The 20,605-nt window shown below is 43.0% G+C and overlaps 2 protein-coding genes and 1 long non-coding RNA gene across 3 annotated transcripts in view; 2 read left to right on the top strand and 1 right to left on the bottom strand.

Annotated features, from left to right (window-relative positions):
* Positions 1-1,841: 1,841 nt before the first annotated feature.
* Positions 1,842-5,534, top strand: LOC125108873 (protein PET117 homolog, mitochondrial). The gene is made up of 2 exons (XM_047745257.1): positions 1,842-2,065; positions 5,310-5,534. The coding sequence occupies exons 1-2, from the start codon at positions 1,970-1,972 to the stop codon at positions 5,457-5,459; spliced, it is 246 nt and encodes an 81-aa protein (XP_047601213.1). The 5' UTR covers positions 1,842-1,969; the 3' UTR covers positions 5,460-5,534.
* On the bottom strand, positions 2,709-3,124 carry LOC125108874 (uncharacterized). The gene is made up of 2 exons (XR_007130036.1): positions 2,985-3,124; positions 2,709-2,797 (listed from the first exon to the last, which is right to left on the bottom strand). It is a non-coding gene; the product is annotated as an uncharacterized LOC125108874 (long non-coding RNA).
* A 151-nt stretch (positions 5,535-5,685) lies between the features above and the next one.
* KAT14 (lysine acetyltransferase 14) overlaps positions 5,686-20,605 on the top strand; it is a 34,680-nt gene continuing 19,760 nt past the window's right edge. Inside the window, exons 1-4 of the mRNA XM_047745256.1 lie at positions 5,686-6,022; positions 8,383-8,501; positions 13,230-13,351; positions 19,859-20,040. Coding sequence (XP_047601212.1) covers positions 5,767-6,022; positions 8,383-8,501; positions 13,230-13,351; positions 19,859-20,040 — 679 coding nt within the window. The 5' untranslated portion in view covers positions 5,686-5,766. The remainder of the gene's footprint in view (positions 6,023-8,382; positions 8,502-13,229; positions 13,352-19,858; positions 20,041-20,605) is intronic.

The following is a 20,605-nucleotide window of genomic DNA, read 5'->3' as shown; positions in this document are numbered from 1 at the left end:
GCCCCATCTCCTATACCATCCCACTAAGGGATTAGGATTTCAACATAAGAGTTTCAGGAGGACATAAATATGCAGTCCATAACAACTGCCACTTGTCAACTGTCTCCCTGTCTCTTTTCTTGTGATTATTGGATATAGGAGTCTATAGTCATTCTCTCACATTTCAGTCATTTATGTGGCAGTAATTACATAAAATGCCCTGCTGAGGATCATAAATACTTAAACAGATAATCCACTTTTTCATCTGACGCTGTTAACACATACAGGATTTTTAAAAGTAGAATTAAATTACATTTAAAGAAGACAAATTGAAAAATTAGTTACAATAGGATGGAAGGCAATCTGACTCTGACAAAATTCTAAGGTCATGTAACTCTGCTGAAGGCTCAATGACTCACAGAGAAAAATATCTAGAGTCCACAACAGGTAAATTAAAGACCTAACTTCATGGTCTACTAAGGCAGGAACCCAGTTTTCCAATTCAATGGTACATTCTCCTTTGGCTGAGAAAATTACTGTGGACAAAATGTGATTTGAAAAGAATAATAATTTTTTTTAAATTTTATTACATTTCTTAAGAGCAATAATCACCTCATGCCATTTATGGTGAAATAACAGAAACCGGACTAGCAAAGCTCCACAGAAATGAATGCTGGAGAAACCGTTGGGTGATGCTAACCAAGACCTGGCCCTAATCAACATTGTCCACAACTGTTTCCATGGAAGAAGCTTGCTCCCTGTGAACTCCAGTGGGAAAGAATGACTTAATGGGAATCCTCTTCATTGTGTGCTCTACCAGATACTTTACAGTTTCTGCAAGCTGAACTTCTTTCTACCATAAGGAAAAGTGAAAATGATGTCTTGTGCAATGCCTGACTCATTGTAGCATTCATTCATTCATTCATTCATTCATTCATTTTCCTAGTAATGTGGGAATCAGGAATCCTGTCTTCCTGGTGTGCGAACTGAAGTTCCGAATTTATAAAGGTGATCTCTTAAAGATTACAGGGGAAACAAGTCGACCAGCGCTTTTCTTATCTGGAGGCAACGAGGCGTTGCTGCTAAGTTAGCATGTTCTTTAGCCAGAAGGCTTTCTGTTTTAAGAAAACTCACAGCTGGGCACCTGGGCGCCTGGGTGGCTCAGTGGGTTAAAGCCTCTGCCTTCAGCACAGGTCATGATCTCAGGGTCCTGGGATCAAGCGCCTCATCCGGCTCTCTGCTCAGCAGGAAACCTGCTTCCTTCTCTCTCTCTCTCTCTGCCTGCCTCTATGTCTACTTGTAATCTCTCTCTCTCTGTCAAATAAATAGATCTTAAAAAACAAAAACAAAAACAAAAACAAAAAACCCTCAGAGCCTGACCCGCCAGCACACAGCACCAAGATGTCTACAACATTTAATTATGAATTTTCAAGCAAGAGCTCCATCTTTAATTATGAATCTTCAAGCAAGAAATCCATCTTCTGGTGGCATCTGCCCCGCCAAAGGGGCAATGAGGCTGAGTTTGGTGAAGCTGGTATGGAGCAAAGGACCCGGGTCACCACCGCGCTCAGAGGGGACAGGGGTGTGTGTGTGTGTGTGTGTGTGTGTGTGTGCGCGCGCGCGCGTGTGCCATGGTCGGGAGGATTGGGAAGAGGCACTCCTGTCCCAGGTGTGTCTGTGTGAGTGTGTGTGTGTGAGTGTGTGTGTGTGTGAGTGTGTGTGTGTGTGTGCGCGCGCGCGCGCTGTGCCAGGGTCGGGAGGATTGGGAAGAGGCACTCCAGTCCCAGGACCTCACCCGCAGACACATTTTCCGAGGAGCAGAGGACGCCGCTCGACTCTCGATTGCTCGCGCCTAGCGCGGCGGGCGGCGCACCCGGCAGCCGGGGTTCTGCGCTCGAGCTGTCGAGCCTGACCCGCACCCGCGGAGAATCGTTCAGCTACGGCCCCGGCCCCTGGCGGGTAGGAGGAGGCCGCAGTGGCCGGCGCGGGGATGTCGAGGAGCTCGAAGGCGGTGCTAGGCCTCTCGGTGGTGCTGACGGCAGCCACCGTGGCCGGCGTGCATCTGAAGCAGCGGCAGGACCGGCAGGTCGGTGTCACGTGACTGCCTCTTCCGGGGCCCGCGCGGTGGCCGCGGCGACGGCGACCTCTGGCCCGCGATCTGTCTCCGCTTGGTTCTCCGCTGCTCCTCGTCTTTCCCTCTTTCGTGGGCTCCTCGGCGGCGCGACCCGGCTCCCCCGCGCTCTCGCGATTGCGCCCCGGCTGCCGCCTGTCGGGTCCTGGGCGCCGCAGTCCCCGAGGCCGCGTGCACCGGGAGGCCCCAGGCGACCCCGGGAGTCCCCGACGCCGCGGCGCCGCAGCCGCCTGGCTCCCGCTAAGACTCGCCCGTGGTGTGGTCGGCGGTCCTGTTCCCAAATCACCACCAGCCTGCGTGACCCGGACTTTTTCAGCCTCTCACCTGGGCCGCTGCAAACTCGAGTCGGGAAGGGGTTTACGTCGGGTGCACTCAGCAAGTTGTTGTCCCCAAACCCAGGCCCAAGATTGAGGCTCAATCCTGATGTTTCAGTGCTAGTGAGGTTTTGATCCCAGGGGTAAGGAGGCTTCCCGGCATTCACTTTCCGTGCCTTTGGCTAAGGTAATTTGGTGGATGCTTTTTAATTTTTTTTGGTCTTTTGTCTTTAACGGAGCAGTTTGTTATGGAAACCGGATTCCGGGAACTATTTTCTTTTTTGCGGTACTTTTGTTTCTGGAAGTAACTGTGACTTACTGATGGGTAGATTAGCCGTCCATTCTGTGTCTCTGAGTTCCTATTTTCTTTACTCTAGTTGGCGCATTTTTTTTTAAGATTTTATTTATTTATTTGACAGAGATCACAAGTAGGCAGAGAGGCAGGCAGAGAGAGGAGGAAGCAGGCTCCCTGGTGAGCAGAGAGCCCGTGCGGGGCTTGATCCCAGGACCCTGGGATCATGACCTGAGCCGAAGGCAGAGGCTTTAACCCACTGAGCCACCCAAGTGTAGTTGGCGCATTTTTAATGACCAATCTCACCATGTTTAAGGACCTAGTGTCAGGCTCCACACTGGGCACGTTGGGAATCAAAGATAAGGAAGGATAGGCGTTCCTGAGTCTGTAACTGATTCACAGCAGTGCTGAATATTGAATGTGACAACAGGCAACTAGGTCAGAGCGTGTGTTAGAGTTGAGCCTAGTTTTTTAAGGATGGAAGTAATGAACTGGGTGAACTAGTAAGCAGTCTTTCTTGCATTGGGCTGAGCAGTGTGCTTGATATACAGAGATGAAGCAGATGAGGTCTTGGTCCTCGTTCACAGTCTGGAAATCAGAGAAAGGTGTGATGGTGTAAGAATTTGGGGGAGGGGGTATTGAGATGAACCATGGCAGGGCATGAAAGAGGTTAGAGATTGGGGAAAAGTATGGCTTCTTAGGGAGGTAGCTTTTGGAACAGAGGCAGGAGAATTTCTCTTCTAAGAAGTGAAAGGAAATGAGATCAAAAGAAATTTGAGATGAAGTAGAGGGCAGAGTGTCCTAATTAGCTTGGAGGTCACTGAGGGCAGGGATTTTCAAAGAGTATGGAGTAGGGTGGGTAAGAACTTGGTTCTGAACTAGCTACACATCTCATGTTCCTTAGAAGTTTTTACAATGTAACCTACTCCAGACCTCTTGAATCAGAATCTCTTGGAGATGAGGGATCTGGTTTAGGTATCTTTTAAAAGCTGCCCAGGGAATTCTAACATGCAGGCTGGCTTGAGTATCACTGTGCTAGAGAGAGGAAGAGCAGAAAGATCTAGATATTTGGAAGTTAGGTGAAGCAAAGATTGGCCAGAATAACATGTGGTTATTTTACATCCAGTCACCATGGACTTTCTTTCTAGCCTGGGAAGGAGCAAAACAAATGATTGACAGGGTGGGTGTGTTGGAAGTTTCAAGGAAGCAAGAAATAACATAATGACTATAGTTTTCTCTCATTTTTTGACTGTCTACCCCATACCAGCCACTGACACTCATCCTTACAGGAAACCAGCAAAAAGAGTAATGCTACGTGAGTAATGGTGAAGAGGTGTTGGTGGTTAGGAAGGTAGTTAAGTGGAAGTCACAGGCAATCAGCAAATATTGAAACTTGGAGTTGGAGGAAGGTAGCAAATGGTGGCAGGAGAGCAAGCTCCTAAGCCATACTCTGAAGTCTGAGAAAGGAAGGGTGGGATCTCAGAGGCAGGTTTGGGAAGAATGTTTCTAGTCCATGGTGTGCGCCTTGGGAGGCATGGAGGCGTGTGGGTGGATATGTCATGGTATAAGGAGCACAGGAGCGGGCAACTGGAGAGGGAGGAGTCAAATGTCGCTGGAGATCTGGCCAAGGAACAGTGTTCCAAAAAGTTGGTTTTCAGCTGTGTTGTCTATTCCAAGACTCTTAAATTCCTCAACTCCGCTGTAAGAGGGAATGAAACTCTAGGCCTGGAGGAGGTCCGGCAAGTAGGTACTTTGTGAGTTTTTAAAATAGACTTGATAATTTAAAACAAAAAACCCAAAACCTCAGGCCTGGGCCCCCTCACAAGAGAGGCCTCTATCTCATAAGACCCCTATTAAAAAAAATTATTTTGTGACCTAAAAACTATAAAATGGTAATTATTAGTAATGGCTGGATTTTTGCTTTAAAAAGTTTCACCTTAGGTGCTAGGTCCGTGTTCTGGAATTTTCTACCCATCTTTACTGCTTATCAAAATAATTACCACTGATGGGCCTTTATTTTTTCCTCTGGTAGTGGCATTGTATTTTTCCCATCTCTCTCAGTTGTGTAATTGGCTAGTAATTCTGTATAATTTTTACTTCCCTTTACACATAAGAAAAAGTCAGGTTCTTTCTTGCATCCTATTTAAGTTTCAGTAATCTTTTTTTTTCTTTCTTTGATGTTTATTATTGAGCGAGGATAATTGCCAACAGGAAAGTAGTTCATAGAGTTACTATAGTAAATCTCACCAAGTCTTTTAAAGCATTGAATATCAAACTTAAAGTTCAACACAGGAGCAGTTTTTTCTTTTTAAATTAATGTTATTTCCCATTAAGTCTCTATACTAAATGTTCAGGAATTTCATAAAATATGTTAAGATGTCATTTTAGTAATAACACTGGTAGAGTACACCACCAAATTAATCTGATGGTTTATTACATTTTACCTTTATGGAGAAAGTTGAAATAGTAATTGCGTATTTAGAGTCTCGAAGTTTTCAGTATATTTTAGTAGCACTGTTACTCGGATTGAATGGCACGAGGATGGAAACCACCTGTTCAAGGTGTTACTGAAATCTCTTTCTTACATTTTTAGAGGCTTCATGATGGAGTGATCAGAGACATTGAGAGACAAAATCGGAAAAAAGAAAACATTCGTCTTTTGGGAGAACAGATTATTTTGACTGAGCAACTTGAAGCAGAAAGAGAGAAGATGTTATTGGCAAAAGGATCTCAAAAAACATGACCCAAAATGGTTGTCAAGTATTGATGGGACAGTGTCAAGTGTGAGTGTGCGAGTGTGGATGGAGGATAGCTTAGTGAGGACTTCAGCCTTTTTTTGGTCACTATCCTTTCCAGCTTGGCCAAAGAAAAGGACAGTGGATCATATGTTCTAAATTACTGCTTTAAAAGTCCCTTCTGAGTCAAGAAGCAGGTAGACACTCTTCTGAAGAATTTCTGTCTTTGTGGTCCTGGTAGAAGCCCCTGTAAGCTTGGTGTCCAGAGCTTAGGATTTTTAGTGAAAAGGACTTTGGAACCTGTGAGAGGAAGGGATGGATAGTAACATCCACCTGAGTAGTTTGATAAGCCGGCACGACGATGAAGCCACGAGAACATCTACCTCAGAAGGGCTGGAGGAGGGGGAGGTGGAGGGGGAGACTCTCCTGATCGTGGAATCGGAGGACCAGGCATCAGTGGACTTATCTCATGATCAGAGCGGGGATTCCCTCAACAGTGATGAAGGAGATGTGTGGATGGAGGAGCAGCTGTCCTACTTCTGTGACAAGTGCCAAAAATGGATACCGGCCAGTAAGGAGCTTCTCAATTCCTTTCATTTGTTAATTCCTGTGTGAAGGTTTGTTTTTCTAATCTGTGAACAAAACATGAAATGTAAAACAGACCTAAATAAAAAGATAATTATTATATTTATTATTAGTTTAGTTGGTTAATGACAGATTTATATAAAACATAGACACATTTGTATTAATAAAAATTACTGTCAGACTCTCACATTGTTAAATTAACGTTCTTGATGGCAATCCAATAAAAATCAGAAAATTGGAAATTCTGTGTTATTTAAAGAATTAGCCACATTGTTCTAACAAGATCATGTCACAGATTTGGGGCCAAATAATAGGCCCAGTAAGTACAGAATTAAAGTTCAAGTTACTCTGGTAGTATTTAACTCCCATGGAAAACTGCTGTTGTATGTTGAAGTAAGTGAGAATTAGCAGATTAAAAGTATTTTATGCTCTTTTTCTGGGACCATTCTTGTTTTCCACTTGCTGGCCTCCTAGATCTGCTGGCAAGAGATACACACACACACACACACATGCTCTCCTGATGCCTCACACTTTTAACTTAATCTTTGCATCTGCCAGCTTCCTGGCTCTCAAGGAGCATGCTTTGCCAGCCATCATGAATCTTACCAAAACAGGATTTTTGCATTAGGCAGAGACTAGTAAAGACATATGTACCGGAGGAATTCTTTGTGTTTATAACTAAGAGAAATTTCTGTGTGTGTGTGTGCGTGCGTGTGTGTGTGTATGTGTGTGTGTATATATATATATATATATGCACATGAAAGGGGTCATTTTCTGGTATGTGGAAATGTGTTTAAGATGGACTTACTATTCAGAATAATTGTTACTATTAATAAGTTAACATTTTCATTTCATTTCATAGGAAAAAATCTAGAACTTTCTGTGCATTAGCTGATGTTGCTTCTGAGCAGTGTCTGCTTACTGATTCACACACCTGCCTGAAAATCTCAGTGGCGTTCCCCTTGTCCTCTCAGGATGTATTTATTTATTTATTTATTTGTGGGAAGATTTTATTTATTTATTTGTCAGAGAGAGCAAGAGCGAGAGCAAGCACATGCAGACAGAGTGGCAGACAGAGACAGAGAGAGAAGCAGGCTCCCTGCCGAGCAAGGAGCCCGATGTGGGACTCGATCCCGGGAGGCTGGGATCATGACCTGAGCCGAAGGCAGCTGCTTAACCAACTGAGCCACCCAGGTGTCCCCAGGATGTATTTTAAACAGTCTTTCATGATAGATCCTGCTAGCTTCAGCTTCTCTTGTCAGTGCCCTGTCCCCACACAACCAGAAATTTAGAGTTAGGGTGAGCTTTTAATTCTCCACAAACAATTCTTTCTTATCCTAAGGTCTTCGCACATTTTAGTTTCCTCCCGAATGTGTGTCTCTTTAGCCCCCAGGCACCCCTCTTCCCTGGCCAATTCTAGTCCTTCTTCAGGCCCCCTAGAGACCCCACTCTTCTAGCTCTCCCATCTTCCTAATAGAGGTTGGGCCTCCCTTTTCTGTGCCCTCACATTGCCCTATGGTACACAGCACATTCCATTCCAGTGGTTGCCCTGTCTCCCAGAGCCTCAGCATCACCTGAGGAACATTGAAAAAGGCAGAGACCCACACCCATTTTCAGAAATCGACTCATTCTGTGTGAGATAGGCCCAGGCATATTTTTAAGAAACCAAAACCTCTCCCTGGGTGGTTCTGATGCACCGTGAGGATGGAGAACCACTGTGCTGTTGTGATGACATTTCCTCATCTGTGGCCCTCAAAATTCATCAAATGCTGTGAGCTGACTGTCTTGGGTACTGTATTCCAGTTCTTACGCCAGTACCTGGCATGCAGTGGGAATTCAGATGTTTCTTGGAAGAATATGTAAAGAGGGGTGCCTGGGTGGCTCAGTTGTTAAGCATCTGCCTTTGGCTCAGGTCATGATCCCAGAGTCCTGGGATCCAGCCCTGCATCAGGCTCTCTGCTCCCCGGGCAGCCTGCTGCTCCCTCTCCCGCTCCCCCTACTTGTGTTCCCTCTCACTGTGTCTCTCTCTGTCAAATAATAAAATCTTAAAAAAAAAAAAAATGTAAAGAGACCCGTAGGAGTCAGGAATATCAACAGTTGGAAAATCCAATGACAGCAATAAAAACTTGCTTTTCCGGTATCTTGTAAAAGTTAGGGAACCACAGATCTCAACAGGCATATACTATGTTAGAAAAACAAAAATCTTTTCTACCTTCCCTATTCCCATCCTGCTATCATGGGTTGGCTGAAAAAGGAAAAACATGGGAAGCATGGAAAATCTGGTTGATAAACTGATAAACGCTACTGTAGATAAACCTGTGATGTGCCTTTTTGTTTTTCTCCTAGGTCAGCTGAGGGAACAGCTCAGTTACCTTAAGGGTGATAATTTTTTTAGGTTCACTTGTTCCGATTGCTCAGAAGATGGCAAGGAGCAGTATGAAAGGCTGAAGCTTACGTGGCAGCAAGTGAGTAAAAAGCTCTCCTCGAATTCAGGAGGACGATCCCCCAAAGAATTATTGGAGTGAATATTCAGAGAATGAGGATCTTACTTCGAGACATTGAGTTTTGAGCTATTTTGAGGGTCACTTTTTATTTCACAATGAAAATCATATTCCAGATATACGGAGAAAGAAGTTCTTCATAAAAGTACTCAACACTAACTTAGTGAATTAAGTTTGAGATTCTTGAAAACCTCTGACACACGCAGAATTTCATTTATATGTACTACCAAACTCTAATTTTAATGGAATTGAAAGTGAGGTTCATATTTTTCTGGCAGCCGTGTTTAGAACAATAAAACCATTTTAAAAAATGTAAAGATGGCCATATTTACATTTTTAAGAATGTGAAGATTCCTCCACAAATCGTTGGAAGGTATAATGTGGCTCATTGCGGAAACCAACATAAATCCAGTTTTTCTATATTTGAACACAGACATACTTGAATATTTTTTGTTCAGTGAATACCTATAACCTCCTTTTAACCATCTCTAGTACCAGCACCGTAATCCAAGCCAACAGTAGCCTGAATAGTAGCTTTTTCCTGATCTCCAGTGTGCATTAATTTTTTTGGTTTTGTTATTAATATGTATAGAACAGAGTACCAGTGTTAACGGTAAGGTCTAAAAATGAATGGAGTATACTTACTGAGTGGCTCGGACAAACCCAGTGCTGTTGCTGGAGACTGCGGTGCTGAGTGAGACAGCTGGGTAGCTGGCATTCTAGGTATTCATTTTAGACAGTAAGCAGACAAATAAATGAGTTAATTACACATAGCATTTTTTTGCTAGGAAGGAAATACACAGGGTAATGAGACAGAGTGCAGAGGAAATGGTCTTAGCCACTAGGTATTCCTTATAAACTGCAGCTGCTTTAGCAGCTTCGACAATTATTTTAATCGTCAGTGCTTCCCTAGGAATGTGCTAATGAAATCTGTCAGTGGTGAACTTACGGAGCCTTTTTTGACTTGGCTGAAAATACGCAAGTGGAAAATGAAGGGAAGTTTGTACTGAGGCCATAGCCTCATATATATTATAATTATGTTTTTCTCAGCATGTGCATGGGATGTTATGTCTAGGCAAGGTCAGTTTAATATTAGTAGATTACTCTGATGCATATACCCATGGCAGATTTGCATTTGATCTGCAAGTAGCTTCTCAAAAAGCCGTAAAGAGCAAGAATAGCAAATATGTATAGTTCATTTGCAAGAATATGAGTGTTTTGTGGAGGTTCTTCTTTTTTTTTTTTTTTAATTTTATTTATTTATTTCACAGAGAGAGATCACAAGTAGGCAGAGAGGCAGGCAGAGAGAGGGGGGGAAGTGGGTTCCCCGCTCAGCAGAGAACCTGATGCAGGCCTCAATCCCAGGACCCTGAGATTATGACCTGAGCCCAAGGCAGAGGCTTAACCCATTGAGCTACACAGGTGCCCCTGTCGAGGTTCTTTTGAAAAAAACAACCGGCTTTTGGGTATATTGCTTAGAAGATAGAATATTGGTTCAGTTTGCACATTTAATTAGACTAACATCACTTGAAAATTATGTTTGCGCTGCCAGAAGACAGACTGATGGGAGATAATACCCTGGTATGATGAAGTGGTAGGTCAGACACTTGGTAGATCTGGTCTTGGTAAGCTACTGACCAGTATTTCCAGTCGTACATAAAAAACCCAGACTCTTAAGAAAGAGCTGAAAGGGAATCAGATGGTTTTGGATAGATTCTATTGATCGATATCACCAACCAGTATATTGGAATGTAGCTTTACTATCTTTTTAGATCTTAACTTTGTTGATTCATCCAAGTAATAAGTAGAAATGCTTGTTTGATCACAAAATGCCATTAGGGAAGGAGTCTGGTCTCCTGACCTTTTTTCCATGCCCTTTCTTGTGTCCTCTCCTCGGTGATTTGTGAACCATAGTTGGAAATGCAGGAGAAACTCGATCATGTGTTTGGGAAGGTAGGGGACTTGTTACATTCTCATCCTGGACACTTACTCTTCTGTGGCAGGTAGAGAATGTACCATGATCTATTCTCCTTATTTTTCTGGGTGTTTCCCAGCACATGCTGGTGAAGTGCCTGCTCTGGCTCTGCCAGCCCAGAGCTCTGCCCTGGGGAAACACTGTCACCGATGGGCTTGGGCTGGTAGTGGGAGAGCCGAACACTGACCTGGGATTCCTTTTCTTAGGATTACAGATTCCAGGAGAAGAGGAGGAAAACCATCTCCTTCATATATTGAGTTGGTAGTTTGTGCGATAAATACTAAGTGGTTATAGAAAAAGTTATTTTCCAGTAAATATATGAATTTTAACTTTCTAAAGTCATGAAATATTTCACACATACGCCCCCTCCCCCCCCAAATACCAGAAATAGAGTAACAGACAATGTCTCTACAACTGAGATTAATAGTGAATCAATGTGTCTGAGCGCTTTGGGAGTAGGCAGAAGCAGCTCATTTCAGTCTCTCATTAAAGTATTTCTTGAACAAGTTTTTAAAATTGTGCTAAAATATATATAACATAAAAGTTTACCATTTTATCTGTTTTTTTAGCATATCATTCAGCGGCCTTAGGTACATTCACATTCTTTTGCAACCATCACCGCTGTCCATCTCCAGAACATTTTTATCTTGCCACGCTGAAATTCCATATCCATTAAATAGTAAATCCCAGTGGACGGTAACTTTTTTAAAGAAGATGTTTGTTGGCTGATGGGGACCTGTTTCAAAAATGTGTGGAAGAACGTGAAAACTCTATAGATGAGTTAATTGTTTGGTGGGCTGTCTGTAAGTTGCAGGAGTCTAAGGAGGGGGGAGCTCAATTAATGGGAAACGTAAGCATTATTAGAAGTGTTCAGCATTACCAGGCCCTTGAAGTCAGATTATCCTCTGGACCATCGGGGGTCTCAAGCTGTGAGCACAGGTGGTAGGGAGCCTGAATTACAGTTAATAGCCCCCTTATACTTTCAGGGTGCGCTTTCTGGAAAGAAGAATCAAATTAGTTTCTTTTCATGGATTCTCTGTCCCCTTTTCAGTTTCAATGGCCCCAAATCAATCATTGTTTCTATTAGGTTGAAAACATAGTTTTGTTTTATTTACTTATTTATTTATTTATTTATTTATTTATAAGATTTCATTTATTTATTTGACAGAGATCACAAGAAGGCAGAGAGGCAGACAGAGAGAGAGGGGGAAGCAGGTTCCCCGCCGAGCAGAGAGCCCGATGTGGGGCGCAAGCCCAGGACCCTGAGATCATGACCTGAGCTGAAGGCAGAGGTTTAACCCTCTGAGCCACCCAGGCGCCCCGAAAACATAGTTTTGAATAGCTGGTATCATTTTGTTGATTTATATGAAATTACATAATTCAAAATTGCATGTAAATGTAAGAAGAAATGCCTGAAGGCATGGTGATTGAATGTCTCAGAAGTGATTGTTTTTTTTTTTTTTAAAGATTTTATTTATTTATTTATTTATTTGAGAGAGAGAGAGAGAGAGAGAGAGATAGAGAGAGAGCTCACAAGCAGGCAGAGAGGCAGGCAGAGGCAGAGAGAGAAGCAGGCTCCCCACTGAGCAAGGAGCCCGATGCGGGGCTCAATCCCAGGACTCTGAGATCATGACCTGAGCCGAAGGCAGCGGCTTAACCCACTGAGACACCCAGGCGCCCCGGAAGTGATTGTTTCTTGATGGTAGATTTAATTCAGAGTGTTTTTTACTCCTTCTTTGCTCTTCTATTATTGAAATCTTTTACAGTGAACATGTGTTACTTATATTTCTGGAAAACACTTCCCAATTTGGGGCCATGAATTCATTACCTGTAAACAAGCAAGGCTGGACCAGATGAGGAGTTTTCACATGGAGCTCTGGGGGTGTCTTGGAGCCTCAGAGCAGGCTGAGCAGCCAGACCTCTTGGCTCGGGGCCCCCTGTCTAATGCTAATGTCATCCGAAGAAAGATTTCTATGTATGAAAATGGCTGAACACTGAGTAGATGGTGACTAACATTATTTTCAGCTTTGAAATTCTGAGAGTCTTCTGTTTCTGCTCTGTAAAGAGCTTAGAAAAATATATAGGCAGGGGTGACTTTCAAAATATTTAATAAAGGTCAGCCCCAGCAGTCAGAAAATGTGGGCTGTAGCAGGTACCTGGAGGCTCACGGCCAGAGGTTATCACCTATCTAGTGCCACGTTATGTAAGATGGAGAGATGCAGGGATGGGGTGGGGAGGGGAGTAATAACAGCGGGCAGGTTGCTTATTTGCTTAGGACGTTGTGTAAGATGGAGAGATGCAGGGATGGGGTGGGGGGGGAGTAGTAACCATAGCCAGATTGCTTAGTTGCTTGTCATGTCATGTAGGATGGAGAGATGCAGGGAACGGGGTTGCGGAGGGGAGTAGCAACGACAGGTTGCTTAGTTGCTTAGGATGGCTGTTGCTTATCCTGATCAGTTCAGCCACACCTCAGCTCTGCATATGCAGTGTGTCAGGAACAACTGCACATACTGTAGTGGGTTAGTGCTATTCATCTAATGGAAGCAAAACAGGAAATAAAATTCTCTACTGAGACTATTCCAAGGTATTATCCTTTCTTTTCCACCCGCTGTTCCCCACCCATTCCTACAGAGGTATAAAACAAGGAACATTTCCCTTGGAAGATTAGCATCCCTAATCATGCTTTTCTCCCAGCCCTTGTTGCATTTGTGTTCCAGGTTGTCATGCTGGCAATGTACAACTTGTCTCTGGAAGGAAGTGGACGGCAAGGTTATTTCCGATGGAAAGAAGATATCTGCGCCTTTATTGAGAAACATTGGACCTTTTTACTAGGGAATAGGTAATGTGATTTTTAAAAAACTTACACTTGAATGAAGAAGTAAAGTACAAGGTACACAAGGTTCAAGACAGCCTAACGAAGCCCTTTAGGAATTCGAACTGTGGCAGTTACAAAGAATGTTTTAATTCCAGAAAATGTTGTTACTTTTTTAAGTTAAAAAATTTGTTTACTGAAAACCAAAGTGGAAGCATATACGATTAGAAGTATAGGTTTCTAGGAGCTCCTAGGTGGCTCAGTCAGTGAAGCGTCTGTCTTCGGGTCAGGTCATGATCCCAGGGTCCCGGGACTGAGCCCCATGGCAGGCTCCTTGCATAGTGGGGAGCCTGCTTCTCCCTCTGTCTCTGCCTCTTCCTGCCACTTGTGCTCTCTGTGTCTCTCTCTCTCTCATGAATAATATCTTTAAAAACAGGTATAGGTTTCCAGACTTTTCCCCTCCTACTTTCGAGGAAACTTTTAGTTCCTACTGAGCATGAGGAGATTTGAAGAGATTCTTAGAAAGTTAAAATAGAACATTAGATTGCATGAGGCTGTTTCATAGTTGGATGAGTAACTCTAATGTGGGGATATAGGGTCATCATGTCCTTTTGAAATCAGTATCTTACGGAAGATCAGAGGAAGAAAATGACAGTGATGGACTGTACCTCTTTAAATTGTTCTTCATGAATAGACTCCTGGCAGTTCGGTATTTGTTTTTATTAACTGGCAGATAGAACCTTTTGATAACGTTTTGGTGTTGCAGCGCTTAGCAAAGTCTAGGTGCATTAATACGCATACGGCTTGCTCATTCATTCTTCTCCATGATAGTGCACTGACTTTCCTGCTGAGCACGCCTCCTTGGTGGCTGCTTTGGTAATCCAGTGCACAGATACTGAGATCTACAAGATTTTTATTGCTATTAGGGATTAATGAGTTTGCAGCTGCACTGGCAAATCGTGTGAGATGCTGATTGTTAGTTGCCCTCTGACGTCCCGTGTGAGGTTCATAAATCTTGCCTAATTGGGTCAGTGTAGATGTGCCACAGGCTCTGATCACAATCAGAACAGGGAGTCTGTACCTGCCCTCACTCTGAAGGCACTGTGGCCTCTGTTTCGTCGGGCGCTGAGAGGTCACAGCTTTGCCAGCATCACTGGGAGCTCAGGGCGGACAGCCGAGAGGAGCGGCGGCTTTCTGAAGGCTCGCTGTGCAGAGAAAATAGAAGAGATTCAGTTCGGTTTTACAAAAGGAGTTATTTTTGTTCTTGAGTTATTTAGTGCTACTAAGAAAAGAACTGACAGTATAACTGGTTCTTTTCTTAAAGAAAGGAAATCTGTTGTCTTAGTTTAATGATTTAGCACTATTTATGGAACTTAATACACCCCATTTATAAGGCGCAAGAAAGGGAGAAAACTGATAAAATTAGATCTTGGAATGTTTTCCTGATCTTAGTGCCATTCTGCTTAGTAGATTGTCTTCTTGAAGAAACTGGATTTAAATTGCCTGTTTTTAAGGATTTTACCACATTTTAACATAAGTTCTTCAGTTGTTTCATTTGTTCATTTGTAGAGCATGTTCTGAGAGGAATCAGCCAAGGCTTTCTTTCTTTTTAATACTTTACTGAAAGGCATTAATTACTCTCCAGTTTCTGTGCAGTTTAGCCATTAAACTAGTGGGTTTTGGCTGTTGTTAGTGTATCACTTGAATTACCATTTACTTATTTAAATTCAGACACTTTTTTTAAAAATAAAGACATTCATTCTAAAAAGAAACTTCAAACCACCATGGTAAGTAGAAAACCCATATCATTTGCCATACATAGAATGACACTATAAAAATAGGTGTGCTAAAAATAAAACAGTGCTATTACATTGTCGCTGGATCCCAAGGCCTGTAAAGGCAATCGAGACCCTCTGTCTTGATTAAAAAGGGTAGCAGCGGTTGTTAGGGAGAATTTAAAGCAACGACCCTTCTCCTTGATCTCATCAGAAGGAATGAAGGATCATTAAAAATTACTCTGTGTGGGGCGCCTGGATAGCTCACTTGGTTAAGCTTCTGACTCTTGTGTTTGGCTCAAGTTGTGATCTCAGGGTCGTGAGCCTGAGCCCTGCCTGCCCCAGCCTGGGAGTGGATTCTCTCATTGCTGCTCCCCTGCCTGCTTGGACCTGTGAGCTCAATGTGCGCACACTTCCTCTCTAAAAAAAAAATTGCTCTGTGATTCCTTCTCACTCAGTTTCCTGCCTCAGTGCTGTCCTTTGCTCTGGGCACTCTGCTGTCAGCATCAGTTATTGGAAAAGCCACCTGAAATCCCTTGCCAGAGTCAGTCAGCGTATATATACTCACACATCTCTGTGAACATAGGCAGAGTCACTATGCCCCAGGGAAGCGGCCTGCAGAGGACATGCAGAGTTAGAGCTTTTTCATTTTCTGAAGATTTTCATTCTGCTATCCATAGAACATTCTTTAAATTCTTTTTTTTTTTTTTTAAGATTTTATTTATTTTATTTAACAGACAGAGATCACAGGTAGGCAGAGAGGCAGGCAGAGGGTGGGGGGGAAGCAGGATCCCTGCCAAGCAGAGAGCCCGACGCGGGGCTCGACACCAGGACCCTGGGATCATGACCTGAGCCGAAGGCAGAGGCTTAACCCACTGAGCCACCCAGGCACCCCGACATTCTTTAAATTCTTAATGATAAGTATTTCTCGCTTACCGTAGGATCTAATTGTATAGTATACTGTGTAATGAAGTACAAGATTTGAATACATTTTCTTTCAGATGTTTGCTTTTTTGAATACATTTTCTTTCAGATGTTTGCTTTTATGCCTTTAATGTTTTACTGAAGTTGAAAAGTTCAAAAGACTTTATGTACCTGTTGTGGAAACAAGTTTAAATGTGTACAAAAGCTTTAATTAATTACTGCAGTTTAATTGCCTTTGTATGTGTGATCATTTAATTTGCTTTTATAATCCCAGCCTTGAATTTTTCTAGGAGGTATAACTTTTGTTTTTAGATTTATTTATTTATTTGACAGAGAGAGAGAGACTGCGAGAGAGGGAATGCAAGTGGGGTGGGTGGGATAGGGAGAAGCAGGCTCCCTACTGAACAGGGAGCCTGATGCGGAGCTCAATCCCAGGACCCTGGGATCATGACCTGAGCCAAAGGCAGATGCTTAATGACTGAGCCACCCAGGCATCCGTCCCCAACTTTTTTTTTTTTCTTATTCCAGTGTAGTTCAACATACAGTGTTCTATTAATTTCAGGTGTACAGTATATAGGAGATAGATCTTTGATTAGTGAAGAATACTTTGAATACTTTTCTCTATTACCATATTTCATTGATTTTTACGATGCACACATTCTTATATTTTCACATCTCTGATAGCTGGATACAAGCTGGATACAATCTTACAAGGGATAGTGTGTCATAACTGATGGCTAGTTTTCTTGTTTTGTTGTGCATAAAATGGTGTATCTTAAAGTCATTGAATCTTACATTTGATGAAATATGATAAAACACATTCATATTATTTAAAAATTTTTAAATGATATGACAAGGATTCCAGGAAGATAGCAGAGTAGGAAGCACCAGAAGTCTTTCCCTACCTAGAAAACAGTTGAAATGGCAGAATCTGTCTGATGTAATTATTTTGGATTTTGGATCTATATTGAAGTCTTGAAACTTCCAGGGGGAGGCTTGGAAGGTAAATTACATTGGTTGTGGTGGATTTCGGCTCTTAGCACAGTGACATTTCCCCATTCCACACCCTTCAGCCCTGTGGCGGCAAGCAATGCACTTGTTCCCAAAGCAGTTCATACACAGCTTGTAAGAGTCAGGGTAGACAAAAAGGACCCTGTCCTCCAAATACCAGGAATCTGCTCAGATCACTGATTGCTGCTTCTGATCACAGAAATGAATATGAAGAGGTGGGTTGCACCTCCCCGGAATGTTGTCACCCCTTTTCCTTCTGGCTGCAGTGACTTCAAGGGGACTTAAAACGCTGGCACTTTCCTCCCCACCTTCATTTTTCTTTTTGTCCCCTTTTCGGAGCCAGACATTGAAGAGTAAGACGGTCAAAAGTAACCACATACACAGAGGAAATTAGAAAGTCATTGTGCATGCCCAGGGGAATGACCCGAGAAGAACTTAAAATTTATACCTCAGGTGGATCTTTGATACAGAGATACCCTACAACAATCAGGAAAACAAAAACCCTTAAACTGCAGGGAAGGAAAATGGTCTGATTTCCAGAGTTACTACATTTTTAAATTCAAATATCTAATTTTCAACAAAAATTTATAAAGAATACAAAGAAACAGGAAAGTATGGCCCATTTAAAGGATAAAAAACAAACCAACAGAAACTGTCCCTGAAAATGACTTATCAGTGGATCTACCAAAAACTTTTTTTTTTTTTTTAAGATTTTATTTATTTATTTGACAGAGAGATCACAAGTAGACAGAGAGGCAGGCAGAGAGAGAGGAGGAAGCAGACTCCCTGCTGAACAGAGAGCCCGATGCGGGGCTCGATCCCAGGACCCTGAGATCATGACCTGAGCCGAAGGCAGAGGCCTAACCCACTGAGCCACCCAGGCGCCCCGCAAAAACTTTTTTTAAAAAAAGATTGTATTGATATATTTGACAGAGAGAGCACAAGCAGGGGGAGGGGCAGGCAGAGGGAGAGGGAGAAGCAGGCTGCCCGCTGAACAAGGAGCCCAATGCGGGGCTCGATCCCGGGACCCCCGGAGTCATGACCCAAGCCAAAGGCAGATGCTCAGCCAGCTGAGCCACCCAGGCGCCCCCAGACAAAGACTTAAACAACTGTGTTAAAGATGCCCAAAGAAGTGATGTGGAGAAAGTCAAGCAAATCATGTCTAAACAAAACAGAAATACCAACAGATTAAAAACCTGAAAAGAAACCAAGAAGAAATTCTGGAGCTGAAAAGTTCAGTAGCCAAAATGTAAAATTCCCTTCAGGGATTCAGAAGCAGGTTTGAGCAAGCAGAAATAAGAGTAAGCAAATCTTGAGGGTAGGAGAGTAGGAGTTACTGGGTCAGAGCAACAGAAAGAATAAAGCTGGAAGGAAAGTAAGCAGTGCCTCAGGGACTTGGGGGAAGGGGCACCATCAGTTAGACCAGCATGCCTACTGTGTGAGAAAGCAAGTAGACCTCCCCCACCAACGCCCACACTATCCTTTGGGCAAGAGTGGGGCTTGGAAAGATTGGGAAAAGGTATGAATGTAGGAGAGGTGCTCTGGGACCAAAACACTGGGGCAGAAGGTAAGGTATCATTGTCCCCATCTCAGAGTGCTCGTGCCTATTAAAGCTTATGTTTGTAGTTTTTCTTTGTTTTCTAGCACATCTTTGTCCCTAAGAATCCTTTTTTTCTTTTTGCCTCCTAAGAATATTTTCCACCTGTTAAGGCGGTCTTCTAATGAGAGAACGTGTTTCAGGATTTCTGGTAATAATGTTTTCAAGGTGGAAATACAATAGTTGCCTTTAAAGGCATTTTCAACAGGAATCTGAATAGTTGACGTTTTACGTATCATTTCAAGTTTTTGTTACATATTTCTTTTTTTTTCTTTCCCAAAACTGGTTATTCCCCCAGTGTTCAACTGTATTTGTGGAACATACCGTATAGTTTTATTCCACTCTACTATGTATAGGCAAACGAGCTACCTGAGCATTGCATCTGACTCCTGGGGTAAAGTGAACTGTTCACCAGGGCTAATGATTCTCTTGCTTGCTTGCTTCTTTCTTTCTTTTTTTTTTTAAAGGTTTTTATTTATATTTGACAGAGAGAGATCACAAGCAGGCTCCCCACTGAGCAGAGAGCCCGATGTGGGGCTTGACCCCAGGACCCTGAGATCACGACCTGAGCCAAAGGCAGAGGCTTAACCTACTGAACCACCCAGGCGCCCCTCTTGCTTGCTTTCTTGAAAGCTGTATTTAATTCACATATAAAGACAACTTTCATTTCAATTAGCCTGTGGAACTCCATAATCATGATAATTGGGATAAGTGTTTTATTTTGAGCTTTGTTTGAATTATTTCATTTAATCCCCACAGCAATCTTATGAGCTAAATTCTGTTACTCTGATTTTAAAGAAGGAGAAACTGAGGCAGCCAGAAAGTGGTAGAACCAGGACTTGAAGCCAGGCAGGCTTCAGAGCCTCTCCTTTTTTTTTTTTTTTTTTAATTATTTATTTTGAGAGAGAGAGAGCACACATGAGCGGGGAGAGAGGCAAAGAAAGAGGGAGAGAGAGAATCTCAAGTAGATTCCCTGGTGAGCACAGAGCACACATGGGGCACAGTCTCATGACCCTAAGATCGTGACCTGAGCTGAAACCAGAGGCAACTGACTGAGCCACCCAGGTGCCCCTAGAGCTTCTCTCCTGACTGTTAGGCCATTTTCATTCAAAGATTGGAGGTTCCCTAGCGTATCACAGGCTTTGAGTCCTAGAGTATACAGAGAGTATTTTCTACATAATGAGATCACTGAAAAGCCAGTAATTTTTAAATCCTTGGACTTTCCAGGAAAAAGACTTCGACTTGGTGGAGCACAGTAGCGGGTTGCCTCAGCGTGGGAAGCCCGATGTTCTTTCGTTCAGGTGCTCAGGAGTTCGGAGAACCAGGATGGTGGAAGCTTGTTCACAACAAGCCCCCAACGATGAAGCCTGAAGGAGAGAAGCTGTCTGCCTCGACTCTGAAAGTGAAAGGTACTCTTGGGAGAGCAGTCAGTGCAGGATGTTGACCCGGCCGAAGCCAAGTGTGAGCTTACAAGACATCCTGCTTGTACCAGGCAGAGCCCATCTGCCTCTCTGGAGTGACTCTGTTTGGCAATTTCATTATGACACATTTTGTGTCTGCTAGAAATAAATACTGTATTAAAAATATTTTATCATTTAATCAAGTGATCAGTTGTATTTGTGCTTCCGAGGTGAGCACTGAAGTTATGAGTTCTGTAAATTTCCTTTGGTATCTGAAAAGTTCTCTAGTTCCAATCTCATTTTGTTTTACACCTTTTTAATATGGAAATTTTTAAACATCTACCAAGTTGAGTAGAGTAATGTAATGAACCCCTGTGTACCTTTCACCTTGCTTGAGCAGTTAATTGCTAGCAGTCTCATTTTATTTAGACTCCTTGGTACTTTCCCCCAACCCTCCACCCATCCCACCCCTTGGATTATTTACAAGGAAATCCCAGGTATCATTTAATTCTTAAACATGTCAGTATGCTGGGTGCCTGGGTGGCTCAGTTGATTAAGTGTCTGCCTCGGCTCA

This window comes from Lutra lutra, chromosome 9 (assembly GCF_902655055.1).
Source record: "Lutra lutra chromosome 9, mLutLut1.2, whole genome shotgun sequence".
In the NCBI taxonomy this organism is placed as follows: Eukaryota; Metazoa; Chordata; class Mammalia; order Carnivora; family Mustelidae; genus Lutra; species Lutra lutra.
The sequence above is the reverse complement of the archived record's forward strand: the minus strand, read 5'-3'. Positions and strand labels throughout refer to the sequence as shown.

Coding starts and splice junctions, on each gene's coding strand:
- LOC125108873 (XM_047745257.1), top strand. CDS start 1,970: ATGTCGAGGAGCTCGAAGGCGGTGCTAGGCCTCTCGGTGGTGCTGACG. Junction 2,066..5,309: donor AGCAGCGGCAGGACCGGCAG/GTCGGTGTCACG, acceptor TTACATTTTTAG/AGGCTTCATGATGGAGTGAT.